Here is a 26632-nt window from a genome sequence, read left to right as displayed (position 1 = left end):
AATGACTTAAACAAAGTCAAGGATACCATATCCTTGATTTTATTACTTGTTCACACCTACACAATGGTAAGGACATACTGGTTAGTAAATTAAAGTCAGTCCCCATTTTGGATATAAAGCTAGACTTAATGAGTAACGGGTAATATTACTTATTTAATGGGGTTGCACCTGGTGTTGATCTTGGTTCTTTTTTCTTTTAGTCTTTCCATTTACAGCCCACTGGGACTCAGGTACCTACCTACCTTCAAAACAAGCTCAAGCCAAGGCCTGCCTCTCACTCTGACTGCTAGTCCACAGTAACCGTGACGGCTGCTGCTCCTGCTTCTCCTGAACAGATCATTGTTCATGCTGTATCCGTATGTTACCTTACGTAAATTGCTTTATTTTTTTCTAGTTTTTTGTAAAGAAGGTTGGCTACTGACAGCATCACCATGTTTTTTCTAGTTTTCCAGTACTGTGATAGAACCCATGTGCCTTCAGTAACATTATCTGGGGGGCGGGGGGGGGGGGGGGGGGGGGGGGGGGGGGGGGGGGGGGGGGGGGGGGGGGGGGGGTGGGGGGGGGGGGGGGGGGGGCGCACCAGGCAAGGGACAGCAGGAAGGTCTGTTATGAGCTCAGTTCAAGTATTTGAGCACCTATTAAAGACTAAGGTTAGTTGATATAAAATATAAGAGGCAAAACTAATCCAATCCATTTATTTAACAATTCTTTGTACTACTGTTGTCCCAGGAGTAATGTTTTACATTTCCATTCTGCCTTCACTAGGGTAGACTGCTCACTCCCTGTGTCTCCTTACATGTGATGGATTTAAATTAGGGGAATGGGGACATTAGGAAAGCAAAGGCCCACATAGGCAAAGAAAGGTTTTCTAGAAAAATCGTGATAAGAACACTGCAGTTCCAGAGGTGAGAGGTGGGGGGAACAGTAGCCCATATTAGCACCTATAAATGTCCTTTGTTGCCTATAATTTGAATATGGTAGGTATTTTTTTTATTTTTGCCATTGATCATTTTTTTTAACATTTTATAGCCAGAGCATTTGTTGAACACAAGTGACAGACAATGTTACAGTGCAGTGTCACACACCAAGAGTCATCATTCAGACAGTTGCCACAGAGGACATCACTTCTTCCATATCCCAAGCAGAACTGACAGTAGATAGTGATATTCACTCATCTGATTTTCCTGAGCCTCCAGATGCCCTAGAAGCAGACACTTTCCCAGATGAAATTCATCAACCTAAGGTGACTGTAGAGCCATTTAATGATGCTCATGTATCCAAATTCAGTGACCAAAATAGCACAGAACTGATGAATAGTGTTATGGTCAGAACAGAAGAAGACCTTAAACAAGAGGAGGAATCACCCTCTCATTTAGCCTGTGCTTATGTTACTGAGGTAAGTTGCACTTAAGAGAAAAGCCTCCGGGTTCTTGCCTTGAGCTTCCACCTGCAGTTTGGAAAGAACCTAGAAATAATTTATGGGGTGATATCCTGCGGTGCTTTGTTTTTTCTTTAGACAGAAAGTGCAAACCCCACCTCTGACCTCACAAATGTCAGTCAACCAGCAGCGTTGCCCTGTCCTACCACACTGTCCTCACTAAAAGCTTTCCCTTGGAAATGTTTGTTGGAAGCATTTTCCTGAGGGTGGTTAATAATCTTTGTGGTTTAGCGTAGGAACCTCATGCTACAGGAAAGCATTATTCTATATTCTGGGGACCTATAACTGAATTGGTTCTTTTAAATTTTTTGTTATTCAAGTATAAAGTTACTACTTTGTCCATTTTAAGACCTTTCGTTTCTTAAATTTTAATTTTAAAATGGGATAATATTTGAAAGTTAAGTCCTTTCAAACCTAAATGTGTTTGGGATCTTAAGGAAAACTAATAAGGAGTATGAGACAGAATCTCATTTTTTAAAATTATTATTTAGGATTTAGAGTCTTCTGCTATAGAAGAACAAGTTGATCAAACAATTGATGATGAACGATACTTATTGTTCCTTCACCGCATGGCTTTATCCAAGCATCTGATGTTATAGATACGGAATCTGTCTTGCCTTTGACAACACTAACAGGTACTGTTGTACAAGTCCATGGTGTGCTTGCTAAGTCTTAAAGAGGAAATCAGGCAGTTACATATTTAATTCTGTTGTTTAAGTCATTCTTGAACCAGCAATAAAGATTAGTCTTTCTGCTAAATTTTGCACTTTGGTAGAATACTTACTTTAAATTCTTGATGTAGATTAGGGAATATGTACATTATATACATTTAACAGTATCTTGAAACTTAACTCATTACAGATCCCATACTCCAACATCATCGAGAAGAATCAAATATCATTGGGTCATCTTTGTGCAGTCCTGTTTCAGAAGACTCAAAGGATGTTGAAGATTTGGTCAACTGTCATTAGGTAATTCTTAGAAACAGGTAGTTCAAGCAAAGAAGCCACACTGTTAATTACAACATCTCCAAAGAAATAGGAGGAACCCCCAAGAGGCTTAACTTACCATTCCTCTGGCTTTTCAACAGCTACAGTGCGTAAGCCGCATACAGTGTTGCTGCTATGACTTTTTACCTCCTTCCAATGTCATCTGAGGTCTAGTCTTAAAGAAATGTACTTGAGTGGGGTCTGTGGCGGGGGGGGCAGGGGTCTTTAACTACATAGATCCCTGTGTTAGCAGGGAATTCCATTCACTTAGCCACTGAGAAAAGTTTAAAATCACCAAAGCCTAACTACTCTTTCAAAAGCGGTAACATTCACCTCTAAAGATCAGATGTCTCTATCCGATCTCAAGTAGGCCTGTTTATATTTCAGAGAAGTCACAGCATGGTCTAGAGTTTACCAGTGACCTTCCTCAAAAAGATAATCATTACTTTGAGACTTGACCAGCACACAAGGACAAGACCTAGGAGGTGATTGTGCAGCAGTTACCTTGGGTTTACTTACTGATTGCTGGCAGTGAGAGCTGATTTAAACTGGGTAGAGAGGAAAGCATTAAAAGAGTTAGGAAAATTCACTACAGGTTTTTTTTTTTATTACTTTTAAAGGGAATATGGATAAGAGTAATGTCAAAACTCAGAGTTTTCACTTCAGAGCCCACTGTCATCAGTTTACAAAATTAGCACTTTGAGGAAAAACAAAATGGGAAGGAAGTTCCCTATCCTATACCGTGACTATTTCTTACATGTTTTGTGATAAGAATTAACCCAGAAAAAATTAAGGAGGGTATCAGAGTTTGCTGTTCACTTAGTGCATTAGCTGGGGAGGGTGTGATAAAATTTCTCCCTCTCAGGCAATTTTAAAAAACACAATTTGCTTCTGTAATGAAATGAAATATAAATTGAGTCATTCCTATACTAGAGAAGGTTAAACCAAAACTAGCCTCTTAAAGCTTTAACGCATATGACTCCTATAGAAAAGTCACAAAAAAACTTGTATAAATTATTTTATTTATTATTGTAATTAGATCTTCACAATCAAAGTTGTCTTTTCACCGTCTGTGTTTTGTTAACATGAAATGAAATTGTAGTTAAAAGCAAGAGTTGGTTGCCTAGGGAACAATAATTGTACATTCAGTTTAACAGAAATAAAAGAATATTTGTCTTAAAATGCAAGATTGTTTGTTACATAGCCTTTCGCCATGCAATTACATTATAAAGAATTTTAATTTCAAAAGTGAAAATTACTTGTGCTGTTTGAGCTTTAAGGGTTGGAATGTGTAAGTGCCATATCAGCTTCTTTAAAGAGAAAAAAAAGCAAAGTGATCTATGATATGTCTCCCCTGAAAAAAGGGAATTTAGATTTACAATTAGCATGAAAATCATGTTCAGACTTCTGCAGTCGATTCTTCAGCATACTCATCCAGCTCTTATTCACAGTCCTAATACATAGCTTTGAAGAGACCTGGTAAGTGTTTTTTCCTTGGTAGCCTCACTTTCCCACATCATGGAAGTACAGGTTCGCACATATACATAACATGATGATAGAAAATAAAATATAGTAAATTAGATTTCTAAATTTCGGTTCTAAGTCTCCTTGTCGATACCAGTAGATCTAAAAGAAGAAGAATTAAATAAAAGTTTAAGTAATAGCCAGTGGGTCAAGTATTTAAAATACAACTAATTCTTTTTCCCCTAAATGAGACAGTCTTTATATTAACCTACATTCCTGAAAATTAATGCAGCCAAAATTTAATTGTAATTCTTTATAATTCAAGTAGTAACAACTGAGTTTCCACATCCAAGGTTATAACGCTTCTGTCTGCTCTAGTTAACGCTGTTCTGTGTTCAGATCAACAGCATCCACATCAGTCCTTTGGCGGACCATCCAAGAATATGAGTCATCTGGACATAGTTTTAAGTACAGGCTGAACAAAAGTAGGTTTACAGTTGTTAATATGTGAAAGAGTTTATTCTTATATATTATTTATTTTTGTGTATATTTTTCCATATGAACAATGATAAGCCTACTTTTGCCCACCCCTATTTATTTAAAAGATACAATTCTTTTAGATAGTGGAAGGGACAACTTTTAATTTCAAATAACATTCAAACTGCCAATACGGAATTGGGCTTACGTATGCATGTATTCGTTTTGAACTAAATCACTGTTAGTCACTTTTGGCATTAGGCTGGGAGTGGGGGGAGGGTGTCTCCGTAGCTTTGTTCCAAAGGCTCCCAAAGTGGGACTGCCGAATTCTTCCCTCACGTCATAGGAGTACAGCAGAATCAGTGCATTAGAAGCTGGAGGTCCCGTTTAATTTTAACTCATATAAGCACATTGCTATTACAGTTCAAGCCTATGTGAGTCAAAACAGTTGCTTTTGAAGGTTTACTGTTTTGATTCTGCCTCATCAAAGAAACAACAGCCAACTAACTAATGAATGACTAACGAACACTTGGCAAATAACCTAACTTAAGATGGATCTACAACCATCTTTGCTTCACCTAAAACAAAGGCTTCTTTGTAGTAAAAATGAACCTTGTTGCAACAAGGATACATTTGAGGAGATAAACACAGAGATTAAAATAGATTAATTTTGTAATTATTAGAAATAAATCCAGAGTGCTAGTGCTTTATCTCTTCCCGTAAGAACAGTAATAGCATTCCCTAAAGCCTGGTGGGCCCTATAGGTAGTCCTTGAAAGAAGTAAATTACATCAAATCTTTGGCCACCTGAGTCTTTTTAACTATTTCTTTCCTTCCATTTCTTAGCTATCAAGGGAAGCTTCCCTTTAGGGTTACAACTTTGGGATTTAGGAGAAAAGAAACTCAGATTAAGAGAGAAGACACTGCAATTAATATTGAGAATTTTGACATCCTTGGAGGGTTGGGGAGAGTTGCAATCAGAGATACCCTTTCATAAGACTCAGGTCTGTGAATCTGTCCTAGGCACTGCAACCTGCAGCCCTCAAGGATACTCAACTTAAATTCTAAACAGTACTCACAAGTATGCAGGCAGTAATACTACTCAAAGAGATGCAGACAGCAAAAAATACATTCAATGGTTTTGGAGGTGGTTGAGGGAAAACAAAAGCACTGATCAGCGTTACCTGTATGAAGAGAAATTATGTCAGGCCTTAGGAGTAATTCCAAAACTTGGTCAGAGTGGAGTCTAGGCAATGTTAATCATTATAAAATGCTTCACACTGTAAAATGATATTTACCATCAGATCTGCCTTACAGAATGTTAGTGCAATGTTTAATAAAGTTGCTTATAAATATGCTTGATTGCATTACTTTTAGTACTTGCTCTTTCTAACCTTTCCCTCTTTATGAAAGGAGACAAAAAAAAGTGCAGTAAAGCCAGCTAGCCTCAAAATAAACTCTTCATTAACAAAGATTAAAAGCATTTCCACCTCATTCCCAGGATTGATGATTACATCAGGGAAAGTTCTAACCTTTTTGTTATTTGGAATACTCCAACAAAAAAAAAAAACCAAAACTGGTTTTGCTCAATATTATGCAAATGGGCTACAGAGTTGTTTCTGCTATAGATACAACAATGTACCCATTCTTTTTAAGTAGTCATGGAAACAGACTTCCCTAAAATTTTCTTACGTTTAATGAAAATGTTTCACAGAAATGTCATTCTCAGACTATAGGAAATAGAGCTTTGTTTTTTATTTTATTGTGATAGCACCAAGCTATATTATACAGGGTGAAAAATCACTATATGCTGACCAAATCTTTTAAAACCAAAATATAACGAATGTGCTTTAAGAAACGATATAAACTTAAGATATTAACAGAAAAAAGGGGGAGATGTGGGTTAGGTACAGAAGGGAGTTGCTGGTAGCAACTGACATGTTACTTATGTTACCATGGGTGGCAAATTCAGAAAACTTACTTGACTTTCACATATTCAACTGGGGATGAAGGCTGAAAATTTACTCTGGTTACCAACTGCAGTTTTAACTTGTAATAAAATTGAAAGCAGAAATATAACTATGACTAGAATACTTCCCATGCTGCTACACTGGCCCCTTGTATTTTTTGTTTTTGTTTTTTGAGAGTTAATTGAACCATAATACTAAAGTTTTCAGAACTTTGGCTAAGAGACTGGGTAAGACACAAAGATACTTACTAGAATCAATAAGGATGTTAAGCTGCCAACAACTAAATTGATGATTCGATCCTGAAAGAGAAAAGAGTTTTTGAGCCATATGGTGGATCCATGGCACTTTGAGAAAAGTACAACCGTAGGCATTGCATGAAGAAACAAAAGATCCTGCCCCCTCTCTTCCCACGTAAATACAAATGCCAGAAAGGCAAAGTGTACTCAGCCACCAGAGTGGGAAAAGGGTACTTGGGGAAGATGGACAAATAACTGGGGAAAGTTCCTTGATGGGACAGGATGTTTTTTACACTAGAGTCTTTTGAAGATTGAGAAGGACTGGATGGGGAAGGGAAGCTTACAAAAAGTCACGTGCTGCAGTGGAACAGCATGAGCAGAGGAAGAGACAGGTGCACTGGGAAGGCCAGCCCAGATCTTTGGCGGAAAGAACCAGACTGGGGATGATGTCGAGTGCCATCAGGAGTTTGGGTCCTATTTGTGATACAGCTTAGGTGTCCTTGTCTCGTGTAAGCAAAAAGGAGATCCTATTGCTGGAGGTAGCAGAATGCCAAGGCTGGGGCGCTCTCAGACCACCTTGTCCAGGGTTTTCCCAGCTTAATAGTGCAAGTCGTCCACATACAAACAAAAGCAGAATCATATGATTGAATGAGGAGCCTGTGGTCCAACCCAGTGAACTTCCTTGTCATTCCCATCCCTGCCCCAACAAGCTCCATAGTGGTTTAAAAAGCTGCTCTAATCCAATCTTAAGTGTACACGTTAAGGTAAATTTAGTCCCAGTTGTGATTAAATATTTGCCTAAAACACACAATAAGTTAGACGCAATTTTGAAATGGGATTCCTAAATCAGGGTCACCGGTTAGGTTTAGTTTCAGATATAGGAACTAAAAAGTTTATATATAGGAGAAAATTTTATATATGTGTGTGTGTGTATATATACATATATGTGTGTATATATCACATATATATGTTTATAAATATATATAGGGTGAGGTAAAAGGTTTACAGTTGTTAGTACGCAAAACATCACTGTTTTCCTAATGAACTATAAATCTACTTTGCCCATCCCTGTATGTTACTAATATGATACTGTTTTTACTATTATATATATATTATATATATATGGTTGATAGCAGTTACTTACAGAGCTTACAGAATAAGGTCACAAGGGTTTAAGACCTAAGTATCAAACACTACTGTTAGGCCAAGTATCTTATCTCTGAGAAGTCAAAAGTGAGTAGTGAATCAGTAGTCTTACAGATTTTTTTGGTAAAGTTTCAGCAGAAAAGGGCAAGATACGGAATAAAAGCTCAGAGATGGCAAGAGTACAGGAACAAACACAGAGTAGCAACTGAACAATGTTGCTGAACATTTCCAAACTGCATTTAAAGAAATCCAAAGTTAAGAGACAAGCAAGGTACAGAGGGAAAGAGGAAGGCAAGTCAAGTACTACATGGGGAATGCCTGAACGAACCTCCCTCTCACAGCAAGGCCATGCAATTCAAATGATACAGAGAACAAAGAACTGAACACCAGCCACACCTTTAATAAACTAGGAAGGCTCAGACCAAATCATATCACTGCCTCAGCTATAGAAGCCTACACAGCACACAGTAGTCTAAAATTACAATCATTCTTTAAAATATATTTTTAGAGAGAGGTGAAGGGAGAAAGAAAGGGAGAGAAATGTCAATTGGCTGCCTCTCACAGGCCCGCAACTGGGAACCTGACCCACAACCCAGGTGTGTGCCTGACTGGGAATCAAACCAGCAACTTTTTGGTTCACAGGCCAGCACTCAAAGCACTGAGCCAGGACTGAAATTATGACCATTTTTAGAGAAGAGATATGGGCAAATCACTGATCATAATTATTCCCACACAGCCAGGACTGAAATGACCATTTTAGAGAGAGATATGGGCAAATCACTGATCATAAATTATCCCACACAAGACAATTTTACATGTGTGTGCATTTAACACAAATGTGTACACAATCTATTACTACTGTTTTTTGCCTTGTAAAAAAGGTTTAACTAAACCCTTATGGTCTATTCTGAAAGTCAAGAATATCCGCTCCCATCAACTCCAGGAACTTGCAAATTTACAAAAATCTGCACGCATCCCAAAAGTCCTCTTACCAACAGAAAGAAGCCAATGAAGATGTTCAGGTGACAGGTGGCCAAGAATTACTAGTCTCCGAACAACAAGTTGCCAACCAGGATCAAAGCCGGCAGAAGTAATAATGGTAAAGGGATAGTAACTATGCCAGAAGTTACTGCATGTCTTTTCTTTAAAAATCCTGGGATGAAATGATATTATGAATTACTTTGCAGACAGTAGAAGAGGCTCAGGAATGTTGAAAACTCACCCAAGTTCTCAGTAGCACTAAGTGATGGATGGAGGTAGGATGCAGCAGCCAAAGCCAATAGAGCAGATCCCATGTAAACTCCTCCCTGGAAGAGCAACCTAGAATGCTACTGCTGGTCTGGACAAAGATACCAAGTGGCAGGTGACACCTCAAAACCTGTTAGCAAGGTACTTCAGTGGAGTGTTTACCTTCCAGTAATGAAGATTTCCTCGTGATTTTTTTTTCCAGATTGTTGGACTAACCCATGTAAAACCTACCATATTTTCTGACTATAAGACGCACCCCCCACCCCCAAATTTGGGAGGAATAATGGTTGTTAATGCTCTTGTTGAGTTCTGTTTACATTTACACTGGTGAAATAAGTTATTTATGTTATTAAATATTTTACCACATTTTTTGCTTCAAAATTTTTTTTTCCTATTTTCCTCTAAAACCTAGGTGTGTCTTATGGTCCAAAAAATACGGCAACTGGTTTTAATCACTCATGAAAATCTGTCTAAACTTTAATGACTACTGTCCTGCTTGCCTTCTAGAAAGTTCACCAAATGGAATTCTAAGACATCTGCATGAATATCAGTTACTTTATTGTTATAATGCAATCTCTCTAGGTCTCCCAAGATGGGATGAACTATTGGGTTAGCCAAAAAGTCCATTTAGTTTTTTTCCATAAAATAAGAGACACATTTTTCATTTTCACAAATAACTTCATTGATTTGTGTATTTTGAGTATGTTGGCTGTCTCCCACTATTAACATCTAGTGGGTAGACGCCAGAAGTGCTGCTAAATATCTTCCAATGCATGAGATAGCCCCACAGCAAAGAATCATTTGGCCAAAATGTTAATAGCCCCAAGAAACTTATTAGGAAACCTCTTTTGACACGATTAGTCACAGCACTTTCTCCATACACGCACAAATCTTTTTTTACGTTTCAGTTGCACTTTTACCTTTCTTGAAATAAAGCATAATACACCAAAAATGCCAGGTGTCTTCTTCCATCTTCAATATTAAAATGGCTGCACAAAAATTCACCAATTTTGAATACTTTTTTTTAAATGCACACAGATAGATAGGACAGCTGTCACAATACAATCTAACAAAATTGCTTCAAATGAAGTTAAAAACTGAGCACCACTCAAGACATCATACAGAAAAAAAACTAAAGAAACTTTTTGGCCAACCCAAAATTTGGGATATGGCAGAAGGGTTTCTCACAAAGTTTTCTTTCTCCAAGTCAAAGCCTTGGATTCAGACCTGCTACTATCAAAGTAACCATGAATCCAGGCCAAAGTAACAGCAGGATTCTTTGGTGGACCTCCCACTCTTACGCCCCTTCTTCTAAGTGCTTGCTTGCTACACAGAGGGTGATCTGGGGGCCAGCGACACTGGCCCAGCTGAGAGCTGAGGACACGTGCTACTGCAGTAAAGCCCTTACCCCTTTAAGCAACAATAAAAAAAGCAAGAAGTTATTTCTAAGGGGGTTTTGGAAATGGAAAGGTTTTACAGGAAAATGTTCGCTAAAGAAAACTCTTCTGCTTTAAGCTCAAATGCTAGTATGAAGACTCCTGGCAGCTAAGCAGGAAGTACAGTTAACAAGTTCTTCCCAATAAAAATAAGCACACTGGATGGAGAAGAGGCAAACTTCTCCTGAGTCTAACTGAGTCTCCTGAGTATATTGCATGGGTCTGTGCAAACACAGGAACAGAAAATGCAGCTACTTCACACACAGTCATTTCTTATATTGATCCATAGAAAAGCTGAAGGCATATTCCTGAGAGTGGGATGGAGATGGAATGACTGACATGCCACACTCCCGATGGGATGGCTCATCCTACAACTCAGACCTCACTTCCAGGGCAAGTACTTTCTAGACACCAGCAGCCTCAGGACCCTCCTCTCAGGATGACAGGTGTTGTGTCTCAGGGCTTCAAGATCACATTGCCCACATTACCTTTCTTGCACCAAAATAAAATGTTTGACCTGCCTCTTTAATTAGGACTGGCAGTTCCTTGAGGATGGGGGAGACAGCCTGCTTGTTTTCCCTAGAGACTGGCAGACTGGTACACTGTTGGCACTTGCCCTGCAATGCCTGGTGAAATGAGAGAATCATAAACAGAAGTAGCCAACAGCATTTTCCTTACAGTGCCTCTCACTGACACAGGCTACTCTCATTGCTCCCCTGGTGCCTGGCTTGTCAGAATTCTCACCTTCCTGGCAGAACAGCGGGTGGCCTTGCTGCTCCACACCAGTCACCCAATAGCACAGCAGCTAGGGCCTGGGCCTGCCATCCTGAAGGTCATGTTTCTGCCAACTGCAAAGGCCCAACATCCGAACAGAGTCTCCCAGGCTCAGCTCCACGGATTCCACAGAAATATTAATAGCGAACCCCGGGGAACATCCAGGGGCAGGTTTCCCAGCCTGAGTACAAGCCCAGTTACTCGTGTTCTGCTGCAGCAGGACCAAGCACAGGTTTCAGAGGCACGAGAGCAACTCCTGCTAAAGAACTCCCAAGGAGAAGCAAAGCAAAACTGAAAAAGCTCCTCGCAGAGAAGAAAAGCCTTGCATGGTCAAAGCCACAAAGACGTTCCCTTCCATACTCTGGAGAGAAGGTAAGGGCAGGGGTTGGGTTAACAACGAAAATCCCACTTTTAGTTTTACTTCTAACTTTCTCTGCAACATCACGGGTAGCCCTATAAACCCACATCCCTTCCCCAGGCGCTCTCAGTCCTATCGGGTCATCTTCACACGCCACACCTGCAAGCCCCATCAGCCAAACCCCCCTCGCCACCACGCTGGAAACCTGCCCCCTGCCGGCGCACTGCTTCCTGGACCACACTACCTGTGTGACCTCGGTCCCGGAACACTCTCCCCAGAAGAGCCCCTCCTGCCCACGTCTCATTCCACATTCACTGGGCCTGGAGTCAGGGGCAAGGCACTCCCTGCTGCTCCCCAGGCCAGCCTGAGAGGGCAACTTCAGTAACATCCTCTGCTGTGGTGTGAATGTTTGTGTACCCGCTCCTAAATTCGAATGTTGAGATCCTAAAGCTCCATGTGACAGTATTAGGAGGTGGGGTGTCGGGAGGTGCTTAGGCTATCAGGGAGGAGACCACATAAATGGGATTAGTGCCCATATAAAAAAGGCTCGAGAGAGTTCCCTAACCACTTTCAACCCAGGAGAGGAACCTCACCCAATCACACTGGCACCTCGACCTCAGGCTTCCAGCACCATTAGGAAGAGATGCTTATTGTTTAAGTCAGCCAGTCTGTTGTACTTTGTTAGCACAGCCGGGATGGAATAGGATTGTCTTCAAATTCTGAAACATATGTCCCCAGGCTGTCTCATGTCAACTTCTTCCCTTCCTCTTCTCAGTTACCTCGATTATCTCAACACCTGCTTTGCCAAATCCCTCTTCCTCCAACCCTCTCCTCTACCGCCCAAGTCTGGTCTTCGCCTGCAACCACTGACATCACCCCAATCTCTGACCTGAGGGCCTCCCTACCAGTCTCCAACGGTGGAGTCAGCAGTTTCAGCAACACACAGAAGTCTTCCTGGTGGATGTGTTCATCTGCTCTTTGGTTTGGTTTGGTGCTAAGTTTCACTGTGAAGCCGTTTAAACTGTCCTCACTTAATTGCCAATCTACTTGTCTGTCTCCTCCTGTGCACTATGACATCTAGGAGGCTAAAGGCCATGTCTGCCTTGTTCACTGTTGGATTCTGGGCCCCTGCACATGGCTGTGTGGCTAGAATCCAGCTCAATGCTGCACTCTCCAGGCTGTGCACCCCGGCACGGGCCTGCACCCACCCACAGGCAGACACATTTTTCAGTTCACAGGCTGGCGCTCAATTCAGAGCCACACCAGCCAGGGCTGGAGCACATTTTTTTAATCCAGACAAAACCAAGCCATGTGACAGAGAGAGCTGCCACTACCTGGAGTGGAGATTGTATGAAGGTATCACTGTATTGGTGGGGAGTGGCAGTGGCTCCTTCCCTCTACCTATCACTGTGCCCAACATGGATCAGATGCTCAAATATTAGCCAAAAGAACAAACTGAGTTTACAATAAATTCCTGTTTTTGGCTGGGCTTTCACTATATTTCCATGGCCTATTATTTTGGGTTGACTGTTCCCATTTCTCCCCAGAAAGCGGTTAGAAGCTCCACCTCAACTCAGGTTCCCAACCCCACTCCTGAAGACTGTGCACTAGCAGGAATTCTTAGCTGGGGGGGGGGGGGGGGGGGGGGGGGGGGGGCACAAAAAAGAAAAAAACTCCTCCCACATTTTCATTCCTTATACCTTGAAGAGGATCAAAAGGTGACTAGCTTCTCTGCCAATGTTGCACCCTTTCCCTGGCTCGATTACCATATTTCTTGGACTATAAGACACACTTTCCGACCAAATCTGGGAGGAAATGGGGGTGCATCTTAAAGTCTGAATGTAACTTACCTGGCTCATGGGCAGGGGGGAGGGCAGCAATGGAGTGGGGTCACAGGTTATTAAATATTTTACCACAGTTTTTGCTTCAAAAAGTTTTTTCCTATTTTTCTCCTCTAAAACCTGGGTGTATCTTATGGTCCAGTGCATCTTATAGTCCTAAAAATATGATAATTGTTTCCATCCTCATCTCTGTTGCATTTCTCCCCCATGGAGTTTTTATGAACCAAAAATCTCAAGTCCCTCCAACATTAGAAGAGTCTTCTTCCACTCATCCTGCTTCCAACTTTGATGTTAAGCGTTCATTCTCTACTCTTTTACATGCTAAGTGTTAGGAAGAAAAAAAAAACAAGGTAAAAGAAGAGTAACCAGGGTGGGGATGGGGGGCTTAGTTTTAGTCAAAAGAATCCCCTCTGGGAATGCAACATTTGAGCAGGGGCCTTCATAAGAAAAAGAAATGAGACATGCAAGGATCTAGGATAAGGGTATTGCAAACAAGCCAGTACAGCGAGGGCAAAGGCCCTGATGCAGAAGTGAGCTTGGGAATTAGAAGGAAAAAAACGGTGGCCAGGGTAGCTGAAGCTTAATAAGGAAAGAAGGAAGAAGAACAGGGATCTGTTTAATGCCCTTCTATCTTTCCTGCAGTACATATATGCTCCATGAGAGAAGATACACTATCCAGCACAGGGCACCTTTTCTGGGATACAGTATGCACATGATTAATAATTGAATTTAAAAAAATACATGCACACTCCACAACCTACAGCCTCCAGAAGAGAATCATACTGCTCAGCACAGCACTCAAAGCTCTTCACCCAGCCCCGCCTCTCCTGGGACAGTGCTGCCCAAGTTCCTGACTCCAATCACAATGGAACACTAGCATTCCCTCGCCACTTCCTGTACTCTCCTGCTCCCACCACTTTGACACAAGCTGGACCTCCTGCTTGGGGTTCCCGTCACCTCCTCCTGTCAAAAATCTTACTCCTACTTCTAGGTTTAAGATTCAAAAGGCCTCTGATCCTGATGTCTCCAAGAGACTCACTTCCTTTCTCAGACCCCCAGGCACTTGGCTCATCCTCTCATGAAAGGACTCATGAAAGGACTTTTATGTTCAGTACTTATTATCCTTAACCCATGCTTCTTCAGGTCTTTGAAGACAGTGACTGTCTTCCCTTGTGAGGGAGAGGCAGGGTAATCTATTCAGCGTGTGTGACTGTCCAAAGGGCACAACCTTCCCTTAACCTGGAAAGAGTGACTCAGACCCTTGAGCCACATCCAACAAGTTTGCGATTTTGCATCACACATACTGTATTTCTCGCTCAAACTCAGGTCCCACATACCATGAATAAAAGGACAATTCTCAGAAATGGCTTTCCTTTTCTCCTTCCAAATCACAGGGGGAAACTTGTCAGATGGCTCATAGGCAGCCCTCTCGGAAGAAACCTACTGAGAGGATGTGAAATGCAGGAGAAGGTTTGGGCCCAGCTGCAGCCAGAAACCTCAGGCCTTGCCAGTGGGTTGGACCTAGTTCCTCCAGACATACACGGCTCTGCCTAAGCCGCAGCTTCCCCTCACACTGTCACCAGGACATCCCTTGTGGACAGTGAGAGGACACCTTTTCTCTGATCGCAGGTGCGACTGTTCCAAGACTTGCCAAAGAAACACCAGACTGAGTGGTGCCAGAGGACACTTGAGAAAGGATTTACAAGAATGCAGGCACACACGCCCAAACTCTGAGGGCACCGTGACCTTCACTGCCGCCTGGAGCCCTGAACTCCAAGTTTTCCCTCATTTCTACCTAAACAAAGGTAGTGCATGGACATTTTTAAATGCTTCCCTTATAGCACAGATTCACATTTCGAAGTGCTGTCAGTTGTGAATGTTTTTGTAAATCCATTCTGTCAGATTCTCCTTCTCACAGATACATGCACTTGAAATATATCCTTTTCACTGAAGCACCACTTAGGGAAATCAAATCACAGTAAAAACAGAAAACACACCTACTCCAATGTTGAAGGGGGAAAGGATCCCTGGAGGTGGTACCCGTAGCAAATGGAGACTTCTATGTGCTGACCTTCAGATGAGAGGTACATTAAAGGGCCGTGCGTCAGGAGTATGACAAACCTAACGTCAAGTTCCTCCTACCACATGCCTACTTTGCAAAAGTCACTTAACTGTTAAGCCTAAATTTCCCTATTTGTACAGCGGTCGAATGTGCAGGGTTGCTGTTAAGGATTAGGAGATAATACACATCAAGTGCCCAGAACAGAGTTAACTTGACATTTAATAGAGGACTGTAAGTAGTTACTAATATGGTATTAGTGTTACTTCTACCACATATAATGGGCATCTTACCAATGACAGATTAGGCTCCTCAGAGATGAGTGGGAGCTGAGTACCCTGGCCCCAATTTCTAGGGCAGCCCTCATTTCATATGCATTCCATATTCCCACAAAACACTCAAGTTTGTCAACCCACATGTCCCTATGGTAGTTCAGAAAATATGGTCACTGTACCTATGTATGGCCAATGGAGAGACCCTAAGAAAAAAATGACTCAATTCATTAGACCCAGCCTATTACCACAGACCTGCAAAAACCCTGCCTACAGAGAAAACTCAGCAGTCCAGCCACTTAGGAAAAGGCAGGCCTCAGATTAAATGTTTTTATACAATACTGTATTGCATTTACTCCTGGCCTTTATGCTGAAGCTCAGCAGTGGGGGTGAGGACTTCAACTGCAGGAGAGCCTGAAGCACCACCTCCTGTTTCAGTATCAGCATTCCAGGCTTCTGAACACCAGGCCCCCATCTGTCACTGCTGGTTCAGGATCTCCAAAGAATGCAGGCAACCACATCAAAATTACAACTAAAATACAGAACCATCAGAAATTAACTTGAACAGAAGTCCGACAACTAGGGAATTAAAGAAACCACATCCATCCAGACTGTTAGGAGGGGCCGACATGGGCTGGCCCCTATCTGAGTGTGGTAGATACAAATTCCAGAGGGATATCTCAGGAGCAAGGAGCACCAGCCCCACACCAGGCCCCCCAGCCCAGGGTTCCAATGCCAAGAAAATAAGTCCCCATAATTTCTGGCTGCAAAAAAACAGTGAGGATTAATTTGGAGGAAGAAACTTCTAGAGTCCCAAGCAGTTCCCCTTAAAGAACCCACACATGGACATAATCAGACTCATTCCCTCTGAGCTCCAGCACCAGAGTAGCAGCTTGAAAGGCACCAGTGACATAGAGGGAAGAAACGAAGTGTCTGGCATCAAGGCAAGAGCTGGGGGACAGCTTTCTCCCAGACAGAAAGGTGGGCAGAGGTCACTGTTCTTTTCTGAGCTCTCCCCTCACAGAACCACAGAGCTGACAGGCAGGTGCCATACCGGAGACTCCATCAACCTGGCTAACATTGTTTGCCCAGCCCTGGAGATCCCCTGAGACTCTGTCCCACCCAACTTATGGAACCACCCAAGCTGTTAAAAGTGACTTTTCCATATGAATGGCTGGTCTTGGCTCAGGTTTCACAACTTCCCAAATCCTACCAAACAAGCAACAGCCAGCCTCAGTAAGCCCCCAGCCCTTGTACTTCTTGCTAAGTGAACCCCAAGCCCAGCAATAGCAGCAGCCAGCCTAGACCCACAACTTGGCTTCCCCTGGGAATCTCCAAGGCCACTACAAGCAGCAGCCATCTCAATTTACTTTATAGCTCAAGCAGGGTGGCCCCAGGCAGAACACAGGTGGGTGACCTTGGCCTGCACTACCAGGGAAACCCCAGAGCCTGTGCACCCAGTGGACAGCTACAGACCATGTCAGAGCACGACCACCCTGCCCCTGCACAGCTGATCCTCCATGGAGGGTGGAGGTTGGGGGGTCAATGGTCACAGGCAGTCCTTGCAGCTGATGGGCCTGGCCTCCCATTGACCTGCCAACAGTAACCAAGGCTCAACTACACAAGGAGGGAGTACTCAGACCACATGAAAGGTACACCTTGAGTACCCAGCTTCAGTGATAGGGGAGGCTGTGCCACTGGACACTACAGGACACCTACTACATTAGGCCACACCACTGAGACATGGGCGTCAGAGCAGCTCTACCTAGCACATAGAGCCAAACACAGGGAGGCTGCCAAAATGAGGAGACAAAGGAATGTGGCCCAAATGAAAGAACAGATCAAAACTTCAGAGAAAGAACTAAACAAAATGGAGATAAGTGATCTCTCAGATCTAGATTTCAAATCACTGACTACTGGGATACTTAAGGAAATTACTGAGGACCTCAAACAGCATAAAAAAGATCCAGTCAGAAACAAAGGATACATTAATGAAACAAAGAACAGTTTACAGGTAAACAAAAGAAGAGTGGATGAAGCCAAGAATCAAATCAATGATTTGGAACATAAGGAAGCAAAAAACTGCCATGCAAAACAATAAGAGGAAAAAAGAATCCAAAAAAATGAGGAAAATATAAGCAGCCTCTGGGATAATGTCAAGAAGTCCAACATTCACACCACAGGGTGTGCCAAAAGAAGAGAAGGTGCAAGAAACTGGAAATCTATTTGAAAAAAATAATGAAAGAAAACTCCCCTAATTTGGTGAAGGAAACAAACATTCAAATCCTGGAAGCACAGGAGTCCCAAACAAGATGGACACAAAAAGGCCCACTCCAAGACACATCATAGTTAAAATGCCAAAGGTTAAAGACAGAGAATCCTAAAAGTGGCCAGAGAAAAACAATTAGTTACCTACAGGGGAGTTCCCATAAGACTATCAGCTTTTTCTTTCTCAAAAGAAACTTTGCAGGCTAAAAGGGACTGGCAAGAAACATTGAAAGTCATGAAAAGTAGGGACCTAAAGCCAAGATTGTTCTACCCAGTAAACATGTCATTTAGAATCAAAGGGCAGATAAAGAGCTTCCCAGACAAGAAGAAACTAAAGGAGTTCATCATCAACAAACCATTATTATATGAAATGTTACAGGGACTTATTTAAGAAAAAGATTAAAACTATGAACAACAAAGTGGCAACAAATATATATCTATCAACAATCAAATCTAAAAAACAAGTAAGCAAACAAGAAGAACAGAGACGGAATCATGGATATGGATAGTGTTTTAATGGTTGCCAGATGGGAAGGGGGTATAGGGGACTGGGTGAGAGGTAAGAGGATTAAGAAGTGCAAATATGTGGTTTTAAAATAGCCACGGGGATGTACCCTACAGTATAGGAAATGGAATAGCCACAAAACTTATAGGCCTGACCCATGCACGTGAACAATGGTGGGGGGACTGCCTGAGGGAGTAGTAGGTGCTGGGTGGAGGAGGGCAAAAGGGGAAAAATTGGGACAACTGTAATAGCATAATCAATTTTTAAAAAGAAATATAATTCTGATAGAATTAAGAACAACCAATAAAAATTTTAAAAATTTAAAAAATTTATCAAAATTGATGAATGTTTGTATTTTAATACTGAAGATGGCAGAAAAACACAACTTTCTCAGCATTTTATGCTTTATTATTTCAAGGAAGGTAAAAATACAACTTCGACACAAAAGAAAGATTTGTATAGTGTATGGAGAAGATGCTGTGATTGTGACTGATCAAACGTGTCAAAAGTGGTTTGTCAAGTTTCATGCTAGAGATTTCTCATTGGATGATGCTCCACAGTCCGGTAGTTGAAGTTGACAGCGATCCAATCAAGACATTAATTGAGAACAATCAATGTTATACTACACAGGAGATAGCCGGCATACTCAAAATATTCAAATCAATAAAGTTATTGGTGAAGATGAAAAATGTATCTTTTATTTTATGGAAAAAGCCATACAGTTTTTGTGGCCAACACAATACAAATACCTGCGCCCAACTCCCAGAGCTCCTCCCTAGTCCTTTGGTCTGCGGGTGAGGACAAAGCATTTACTAGAGTAGGAAAAAAAAAAATCATGGCATCTTATCAGCCTGAACTGTTTCTCCAGCACAAGGAACAACAACCACTAAAGTGGTTTGGCAGGCTGGATGAGAGGCAAGGGGACAACTGATCTGGTCCTCTGGGTGACTAGCTCTTCTCTGGGGATCACCAGAAGCGCTGTCAAAGGAAAGAAGCTAGAAACCCGTACTCCTGGGAGGACAGCCTTTGGGGGTTTTGGGATATGCGGCTGGCAGACACAACAACTGGAACCACGGCTTTGTTCTTATAAAGCAGTAACCCCCATACCCTCCCCGCTTTCCAAAAGACAACAAGTAGTAGTACTCTTGCAGTAGCAGAAGGCAAATGCCCAAGTTTGAATTGCCTGAATTGAACTACAGGTCAGAAAAAGATCTTGTTTTACACCTTTGTTTTTCACAGGAAAAGGAGAGTGCAAGAGAAGTCCTTCAGTAGTAGAACTTTTGCCTTGGAACCAAAGATCTGAGCCTCGGGGCCCACAACCTTACCCCTTACACAGAGCTTCTCCCACCCTAATATCCTGAGTGCAATCTATGTGCCTTCCTCCAAAGTCACTCACTGTTATTACATCATATCCAAGTAAGAAATAAAGGGACAAAAACTGTTACCTCCCTTCTTAAAGGATGACTCACTTATTTGGTGATCAGTGAAAATCAGTACAATGGTCAGGAAACCAACCAGTTTATACTACCTTCCACCAAGTGTAGTGTAGAAACTTGTCTCATGAATGTTCCTGGTAGGGAGGGGGAGTAAAAGAACTGGGCAGGACATCGTGCCAGTGCTAAACGACTTTGTCACCAAAACAGTACAAAAAGCACAACTTTCCCACCCTCTGCAACTAGAGTGCCAATGAAAATTAGCATATTAAATGCTCTGAGGAGTCTCATGGTAAGATAAAGAACATGGGCTATGGAACCACCACAACTAATAATTCACTTGCTTTACAACTGCGCTGCCCAACAGGATAGTACTCTAGCTACCCGTGGTTACTGAGCAGCTGAAATGGGGCTAGTCTAAACTGAGAAAGGCTGTAAGTGAAAAACACATTCTGGATTTCAAAGGCTTAGTGTGAAAAAAAAAACTGTAAAAATACCTCCACTTTTTATATGGATGACATAATGAAATGACTGGATTTTGATTATATACTAAAATGACAATATTCTGGATGTATGGAATTAAAATTAATTTCATCTGTTCATCATGGCTACTAGGATATTTAAAATCACGTATGTGACTCACATTATATTTCTACTGGATAGTGCTTCTTTAGAAAATGCTAGGCTAAAGCACAAGCTTAAAAACCTCAGATACATTTTGTTATTGTGGTATTGGCGCCACATTTGTTTTTCTCCTGAAAGAGAGGTACTTGGGACAGATAAAAACAGGTGAAAAAAGCATCTAGACATTCTGACCAGGATGTATATATAAGACAGTCCACCTAGCAATATGTTAACCCAAAGGTATCAAGGAATGAAGAATATATTTCTTAGATAAACTGAACATGTTTCCCTTTTCGTCTACTATGCCTTAGATCTTTACATAACGATAGAGAACTGGTGCCCTTTGCCTTTTGTTCCATGACTCTAGCTGTCAAGTTTTTCCTAAATACCACGCTAAAGGTTGAATACATCTGGAGTTCAGTGACTGCAATCATTCTGTGCAGCGTGTACAGAAGGAGACAAGTTCTCTCAGGGACTGCCCAGGAGGGTGCTGCTGAAGGCCCACTGGGTTACATACGTATTGTTCTATAGTAGATTCCACTCTCTTTCACTCGCACTGTGACTTTGGGTGACCACTTCACCCATCTCCTGTGGAGGGGCAATAGGTATGGAATGTCTCGAGTGCTTTCAGAAGTATGCAGCACAGGTGCAGAATATACTACCCCTGTCAACTCATGAAAAAAAGTTGGTGAAACCTTACGAGAGAACTAGTTGTGTGACTGAACAAGTAACCTGCTTTGCATTTAGCTTCCTCAGTTCTAAAATAGGAATAACAATGCTCATCTTACAAAGGAATCTGAGGATCAAACAAAGGAAAGCTGAATGCCTAGCATGTGGCTGACACTAAGCAAACACAATTTCCCTCAGACTCCTCTCTGCTCTGTGGGCTTCAGTCATCTTTGCCTCTAGTCCTTTCTCAATTTAAAACTGAGGGATTAAGCAGTACAAATTGGTAGTTGTGGAATAGCCACAGAGATGTAGATCACAACATAGAGAATACAGTCAATAACATCGAGATAGGTATGGGGCCAGGCAGGTACTCGAAGCAGTGAGAGGGACCACTCTGTAAACTTTATGATAAAGTATATGATTTACCAACCACTTTGCTGTACATCTGAAACTAATACAGAACAATATTAAATGTAAACTATAGTTGAAAAATAAATTTAAAAAATAAAAAATAATCACATTAAGAGGCTATCTGTATGGGCAGTTGTTATACAGCAAATATAAGTGCTCAGAAGATCTGTCACCCCATGATAAGAAGTGAGTTTTCCCTTTTATGGATTTTTCTCCTTAGAAGTAGCAGTTCAGTAATATTGTTTCCGCTTAAAGGGGCTGTTGTATCCAACTTCCTGGCATCAGAAAGACAGCAAATTGGGAACACCGGCACGTGAGTGCCACTGAAGGCTTTCCCAAGGTCCCCAGGAATCCCTCCTGCTCTGGCAGTGACTGTCCTCCGTGGGAATGGCACCACTGTGATGTATCCTAGCCTTTCATTATTGAGGCCCCATTCCTGTGCCTCGCCCACTTCAGGTCCTCAAATAAAAGCATCTGCTACCTTTAAAAATGGATTCCTCTCCTTCAGATCCGGCACCTCAACCTACAGGAAACGTGATGTCTTCTACATCCTCAGACTAGAGGTCTCTCTCTTTTCTCCATTCTGTACAAAGTCTTTATATCCGATCATTCTGCCAGCCCCACAGAGGGGCTCAAGGGAGCTCTGAGTAGCTGAAACTACTGTTAAAAATGCCTAAAGCTGCCAAAGTAGGGTTGGGGCTATATACTCTTGGACTAAATAAATATGCAATAAACAGACATATTTGGAATACCAAAGTTTTTGGGTGGACTTCAAATGGATCACAGGCAATAGGAAACCTACAGTCATTGACTCTTTAGGCCCAAGCAAGTCAGAAAACATCATTATTTCTAAGTGTCTATATAAATGAACAAATCTATTACTAAGTCATCTACCTCAGTACTCAGGGGCTATCGGGCTCAATGAGGTCAGAAGTCTGCATCCCCCAGATTCCCAATCTGTGCCCTAAAGCACACTGGGGGAGATACTGAACCTCTTAGCTCCCTAAACAGCTGGGCAGCCAGATGCCCTGGGTCGGACCCCTTCAGGCAACAAGTTGCCACTACTCTCCAGGCCCCAAATCCTCTTCTAGTGAAACCCCAATTTACAGGCATTAGGATCTAAGAGCCCAGAGACTGAATGAAGAAACTATCACAGGGTCTTCCCTATGCTTCCCAAACAAAAGTGACCAGCTTCTCCTCTGACCCCAGAGTACCCCCTGGATGCCCTATCATAGCACAGATCCAACTGCATCACATTAGTTTATATATTTCCTCCACCTCTGGGTTCCTTGCACCCTCCAGGGCCTATTGCATAATGCCCAATGTTGGCTACTGGACTGCAGGCATACTTCTCAAACTAGGAGCATTGTGCGCAGAGATATAGTGCAAAGCCAGGAGAAAACAAGATGCATCTTCCTAGAGTTTAAGCTTAAAACATTTTCTTATTAAGACATTGTAAGAGAAAGTAAAATCAACAGGGAATTTTAGTGAAATAAAGTAGTAGTGTTGTCGCAGGCAGGCAGCTTCTCAGGGCTCTGCCCCAGACTGCAAGGTGTCCAAGTTCCCTGTCCTTTCTGCCACAGGTCCCTGCCAAAGCTGAGAAATCCAAAGAGCTCTGGACGTGTACATGTGCCCTACTTCTTGAGGCTGAAAACAATCTGTCAGGCAGGGGGTCAAAAATCACCCATGCCACTTTCTAGGTGAAAAAAAAAAAAAGAATCAAAACACCGGCTAATCTTGGCTAGGCAACTCAAAAATGCTGAAGACAGGAAAAGAAGCTCTAGTCAATTACAGGCCCAGGACATCACACGCTAGGCTTGTAAAAAAACAAACAAACAAACAACAAAAAAAAAACCTTGCTTTTTAAAAGCCTAAAATAACATACCACAGCTTGTTTAGGTCCAGAGACACTTTGTTCATTTCCTGGAATGGATGCCAACAAGAAACTCTCATTTCTCGTCTTTACTCTTCTTGCTTGGCTGCCTCAGCAGTAAACCGTTAATGGGCTCTCGATAAACAGTAATCAGAACACCTTTCTTACAGGAAGCCTCTTGCGCACATGAGGCCTCTCAAGGGTTAGCACTCACACGGGTGTGCAAACACCCTCTCTTCCTCCAGAAGAGGGGCTTCCGCACTCCACTGGGCACTCCAACGGCCCAGAATTTTCTGAACTTTTCTCCATCCCCAGCCTTCAAGACTCTTCTTGGCCAACCCTGCCCCAAACAAGGAGCGGACGGGCAGGGCAAAACATTTTGAGAGTGAAGCAGGATTGAAGAACCGGCTCTTTCTTCCTACAAGTGCCTTTAGGGGCCGCGCGGAAGGAACCTGCCGGGACTCTGGGCGGCAGAGCAGACAAAAAGGCAGACAGACACACACACACACCCGTAGGCCTGAAGTCCCGGTCCGCACTCACCTTGGCCGACGTCTCTCCGAACAGCGGTCTGTTGTCCAGCCCACTGGTGCCGTAGGTCCTGGTAGAAAAGTCCTCCATTTTGGGGCTTCTTCACACTCCCCAAAGTCACTCAAAACAAGCCAGCATTCCCTCCCGAAGTGCCAGGTCCAGGGCTCCCCACGCGCCGGTCACCGGGCACACATAGCCGAACCCCAGGTACGTCCCGGACGTCCCGGCGGTGGCTGGCGCTCAGACCCGGGGGAACAGACGGCTCCGCCCAAGCCCCACTCTTCTCCTCATCTTGAGTAGCTGCCGAAGGAAGTGAAAGGAAACAGCTTTGGCCAACTCTCTGCAGCTCCCACTTCCCCAAATCTCGGCCTCCGCCCGCGGCTCGCTGCCGCACGGTCCGCAGGGCACAGAAGCTCGCGGAGCGAGTCAGCTTCCCTTCGGCCCGGGCCACACGTGATCCCCACCCCACCCTACCCCCCAGCCCCGGCGGGCACGCAGACCGCCAGGCTCAGGGGGGAAAAGTTTTCAAGGAAGAACTCACTGTGAGCCCCTCTTCACCACCCCACCCCCAATGCCCCAGTGGCGGGAGAAGAGAAGTTACTAGCGGGAGCAGACCCTACAGCTCCGCGGACGACGCCTCCCGCAGCGCTGCGGCTGTAAACCCAGCAACTTGGATCCCCCCTCATTTGTTGCATCTACCCGCGGGCCGGCGGGCCTTCGGCAACGCCGTCCTGCGTTCTCTGCACGAGCCGCTGCCCGAGCGGGCAGAAGAGACCATCCCACTGAGCCCGGCACAAACTGGCCACCCCACGGGGAAACCCCACGCCCACAGGCCAAACCTCGGTGTCCCCCGCCGCCTGCGCTAAGGAGTCCTGGCTGCGCTGGGGACCGCGGGTCCCGGGTCCACACCCGCGCCGAAATCGGTACTGAGGCTTGGGGGTACCAGCAAGAAAGAGATCTTTCCGCTGGCAGGGAGCGGGCGCAGGTCCAGGCTCCCAGCCGCTCAGATGCTCTAGCCCGGACCCGTGGCCACTGTCGCAAACCTACTCGGCCCGCCCAGACCACGTCAGGGCCGAGGCTGCCAATCCCACCTGCCGAGGCGACGCATTGGCTGCGGTGCTTTATTTCTAGAGGTGCCAGCTTATTCCCAGTGGAACTGGCTCCCCGGCTGCATGTTTCTCAGCCTCTTAGTAATTAGCGTCTGCAAGAGCCACGTGAGCACAGAACATTTCTGAAGATAGCTTCGCGTTTGGTTGAAAGCATCTTATAAACATGCAGCCTGTGTTAACCACCTCCGTCTTTGCATAATTGGACAGAATGGGGTCATTGATCAATTTGATTGAGGATATGGTTTTCTTAGTACGCCTGTGATTGGGATCCTATGTCGTTTACAGAAACAGTCAGGAGGTAATGAGTGCTAGGTGCTTCTTCGACTTGTCCATTCAATCCTGCTAGTGCTGGTGTTGACCAAGCATATTTACAGCCCCATGGAACGCTTGTCAATCTATGCATCTCAGAGCCCAGATAACTGAAGGTGGACAGGCCTCACAGGCAATACAGCGTTACTCTGCATTTGGGGCTATTTATAAGTATACGAAACAAACACAGCCAGGCTAGTTTCCCTGGACACGTCTGCTCCTAGATTGAGGAGGACTCTAACAACATTTGTATGCAGGGAGAGCCCGTGTTTCGCACGTGTAGCTACAGAACTCTTAAGAGTCCAAGTAAAGATTCCAGTGACCCCTTAACAGTTTAGGATAAGGGATGGACTAAAAACCACATAACTATAGATTTGGAATTGGTAAAACTGATTAGAATCAGGTATGGTGCATATCTGATCTACCAGATATATTTTATAAATGATCTCTTTGTTCGGGACTTTTTGATACGTAAGGAATTTTCACCCAGAATCATTTACCCATTTCTACTAGAAAGTTGATTGGCTCAACAAATAGCTTTTCTTACTCATGTTCAGCCATATTCATTGAACAAATACTTTTGAGAATGAATACCTTTAAAAACCTGTATCAAACAATCACCAGACAGGGTAATACAGCGATCAAGACATAGGCGAGGTAATAGTGTGGAGGCTGGAGGAGGCAACTGATTACAGTCTGGAGAAAGGAGCAGGCACAACATCTAAGAGCACAAGCTGTGAAGCTGACTGTGTACCATATTTTGCTGTGTATAATGTGCACTTTTTGCCCCAATTTTTGAGGGAAAAATAAGGATGCGCATTATACATGGGTGTTAACTAATTCTATATATAAATGTTTTTAATTCTTTTATTTATGTTTATGCATTAAAAGTGTAACTCTAGAAAAGCAATAATGATATCCATATGCAAAATAATACCCTCAAATACAATAATCTGTTTTGTTTTTAAATATAAATAAATGATTGAATTTAAAAATTAAAAGACTTTTTTCCTGAAAGTTTGGGCCAAAAAGGTGGGTGCGCATTATACACAGCAAAATGCATGTGTCCTCAAACCTCAGTGCCACAAGCTATGTGAACTTGGGTGAGTTATCTAAACTCTTTTGAGCTTCTTATGTAAAAAGTGAAGATTGATAACGATAAATGTAACTAGAATATCTAACTTTAACTGGTTTTA

The 26632-nt window shown here is 43.0% G+C and overlaps 2 protein-coding genes across 4 annotated transcripts in view; one reads left to right on the top strand and one right to left on the bottom strand.

The window, feature by feature from the left end:
* The window catches only part of DMTF1 (cyclin D binding myb like transcription factor 1), a 31053-nt gene extending 27555 nt beyond the window's left edge, over positions 1–3498 (top strand). The window contains 8 exon segments of the mRNA XM_028526167.2: positions 201–244; positions 246–292; positions 295–356; positions 1030–1056; positions 1058–1396; positions 1930–1978; positions 1981–2073; positions 2300–3498. Coding sequence (XP_028381968.2) covers positions 201–244; positions 246–292; positions 295–356; positions 1030–1056; positions 1058–1396; positions 1930–1978; positions 1981–2073; positions 2300–2409 — 771 coding nt within the window. The 3' untranslated portion in view covers positions 2410–3498.
* TMEM243 (transmembrane protein 243) lies at positions 3432–25077 on the bottom strand. Of its 3 annotated transcripts, none has more exons than XM_028526169.2 (5): positions 24858–25077; positions 24031–24318; positions 6586–6636; positions 5447–5551; positions 3432–4053 (listed from the first exon to the last, which is right to left on the bottom strand). In XM_028526169.2, the coding sequence occupies exons 2-5, from the start codon at positions 24106–24108 to the stop codon at positions 3931–3933; spliced, it is 357 nt and encodes a 118-aa protein (XP_028381970.1). In that variant the 5' UTR covers positions 24109–24318; positions 24858–25077; the 3' UTR covers positions 3432–3930. The 3 variants fall into 3 exon arrangements, with proteins under 3 accessions (XP_028381970.1, XP_035866562.1, XP_028381969.1); XM_036010669.1 differs by having other exon boundaries at positions 24946–25025; XM_028526168.2 differs by lacking the exon at positions 24858–25077 and having other exon boundaries at positions 24031–24471.
* Between the last annotated feature and the right edge of the window lie 1555 nt (positions 25078–26632).

This window comes from Phyllostomus discolor, chromosome 10, assembly GCF_004126475.2.
Source record: "Phyllostomus discolor isolate MPI-MPIP mPhyDis1 chromosome 10, mPhyDis1.pri.v3, whole genome shotgun sequence".
Taxonomy (NCBI): Eukaryota; Metazoa; Chordata; class Mammalia; order Chiroptera; family Phyllostomidae; genus Phyllostomus; species Phyllostomus discolor.
This window is presented reverse-complemented; position numbering and strand designations above follow the sequence as displayed.

Excerpts from the sequence above, each read along its gene's own strand:
- TMEM243 (XM_028526169.2), bottom strand. The coding sequence starts at position 24,108 with ATGGAGGACTTTTCTACCAGGACCTACGGCACCAGTGGGCTGGACAAC. Across the intron at positions 6,637-24,030 it reads TCGGAGAGACGTCGGCCAAG|GATCGAATCATCAATTTAGT; the intron begins GTGAGTGCGGAC and ends TTTCTCTTTCAG. Across the intron at positions 5,552-6,585 it reads TAACATCCTTATTGATTCTA|GTAACGCTGATCAGTGCTTT; the intron begins GTAAGTATCTTT and ends CTCTTCATACAG.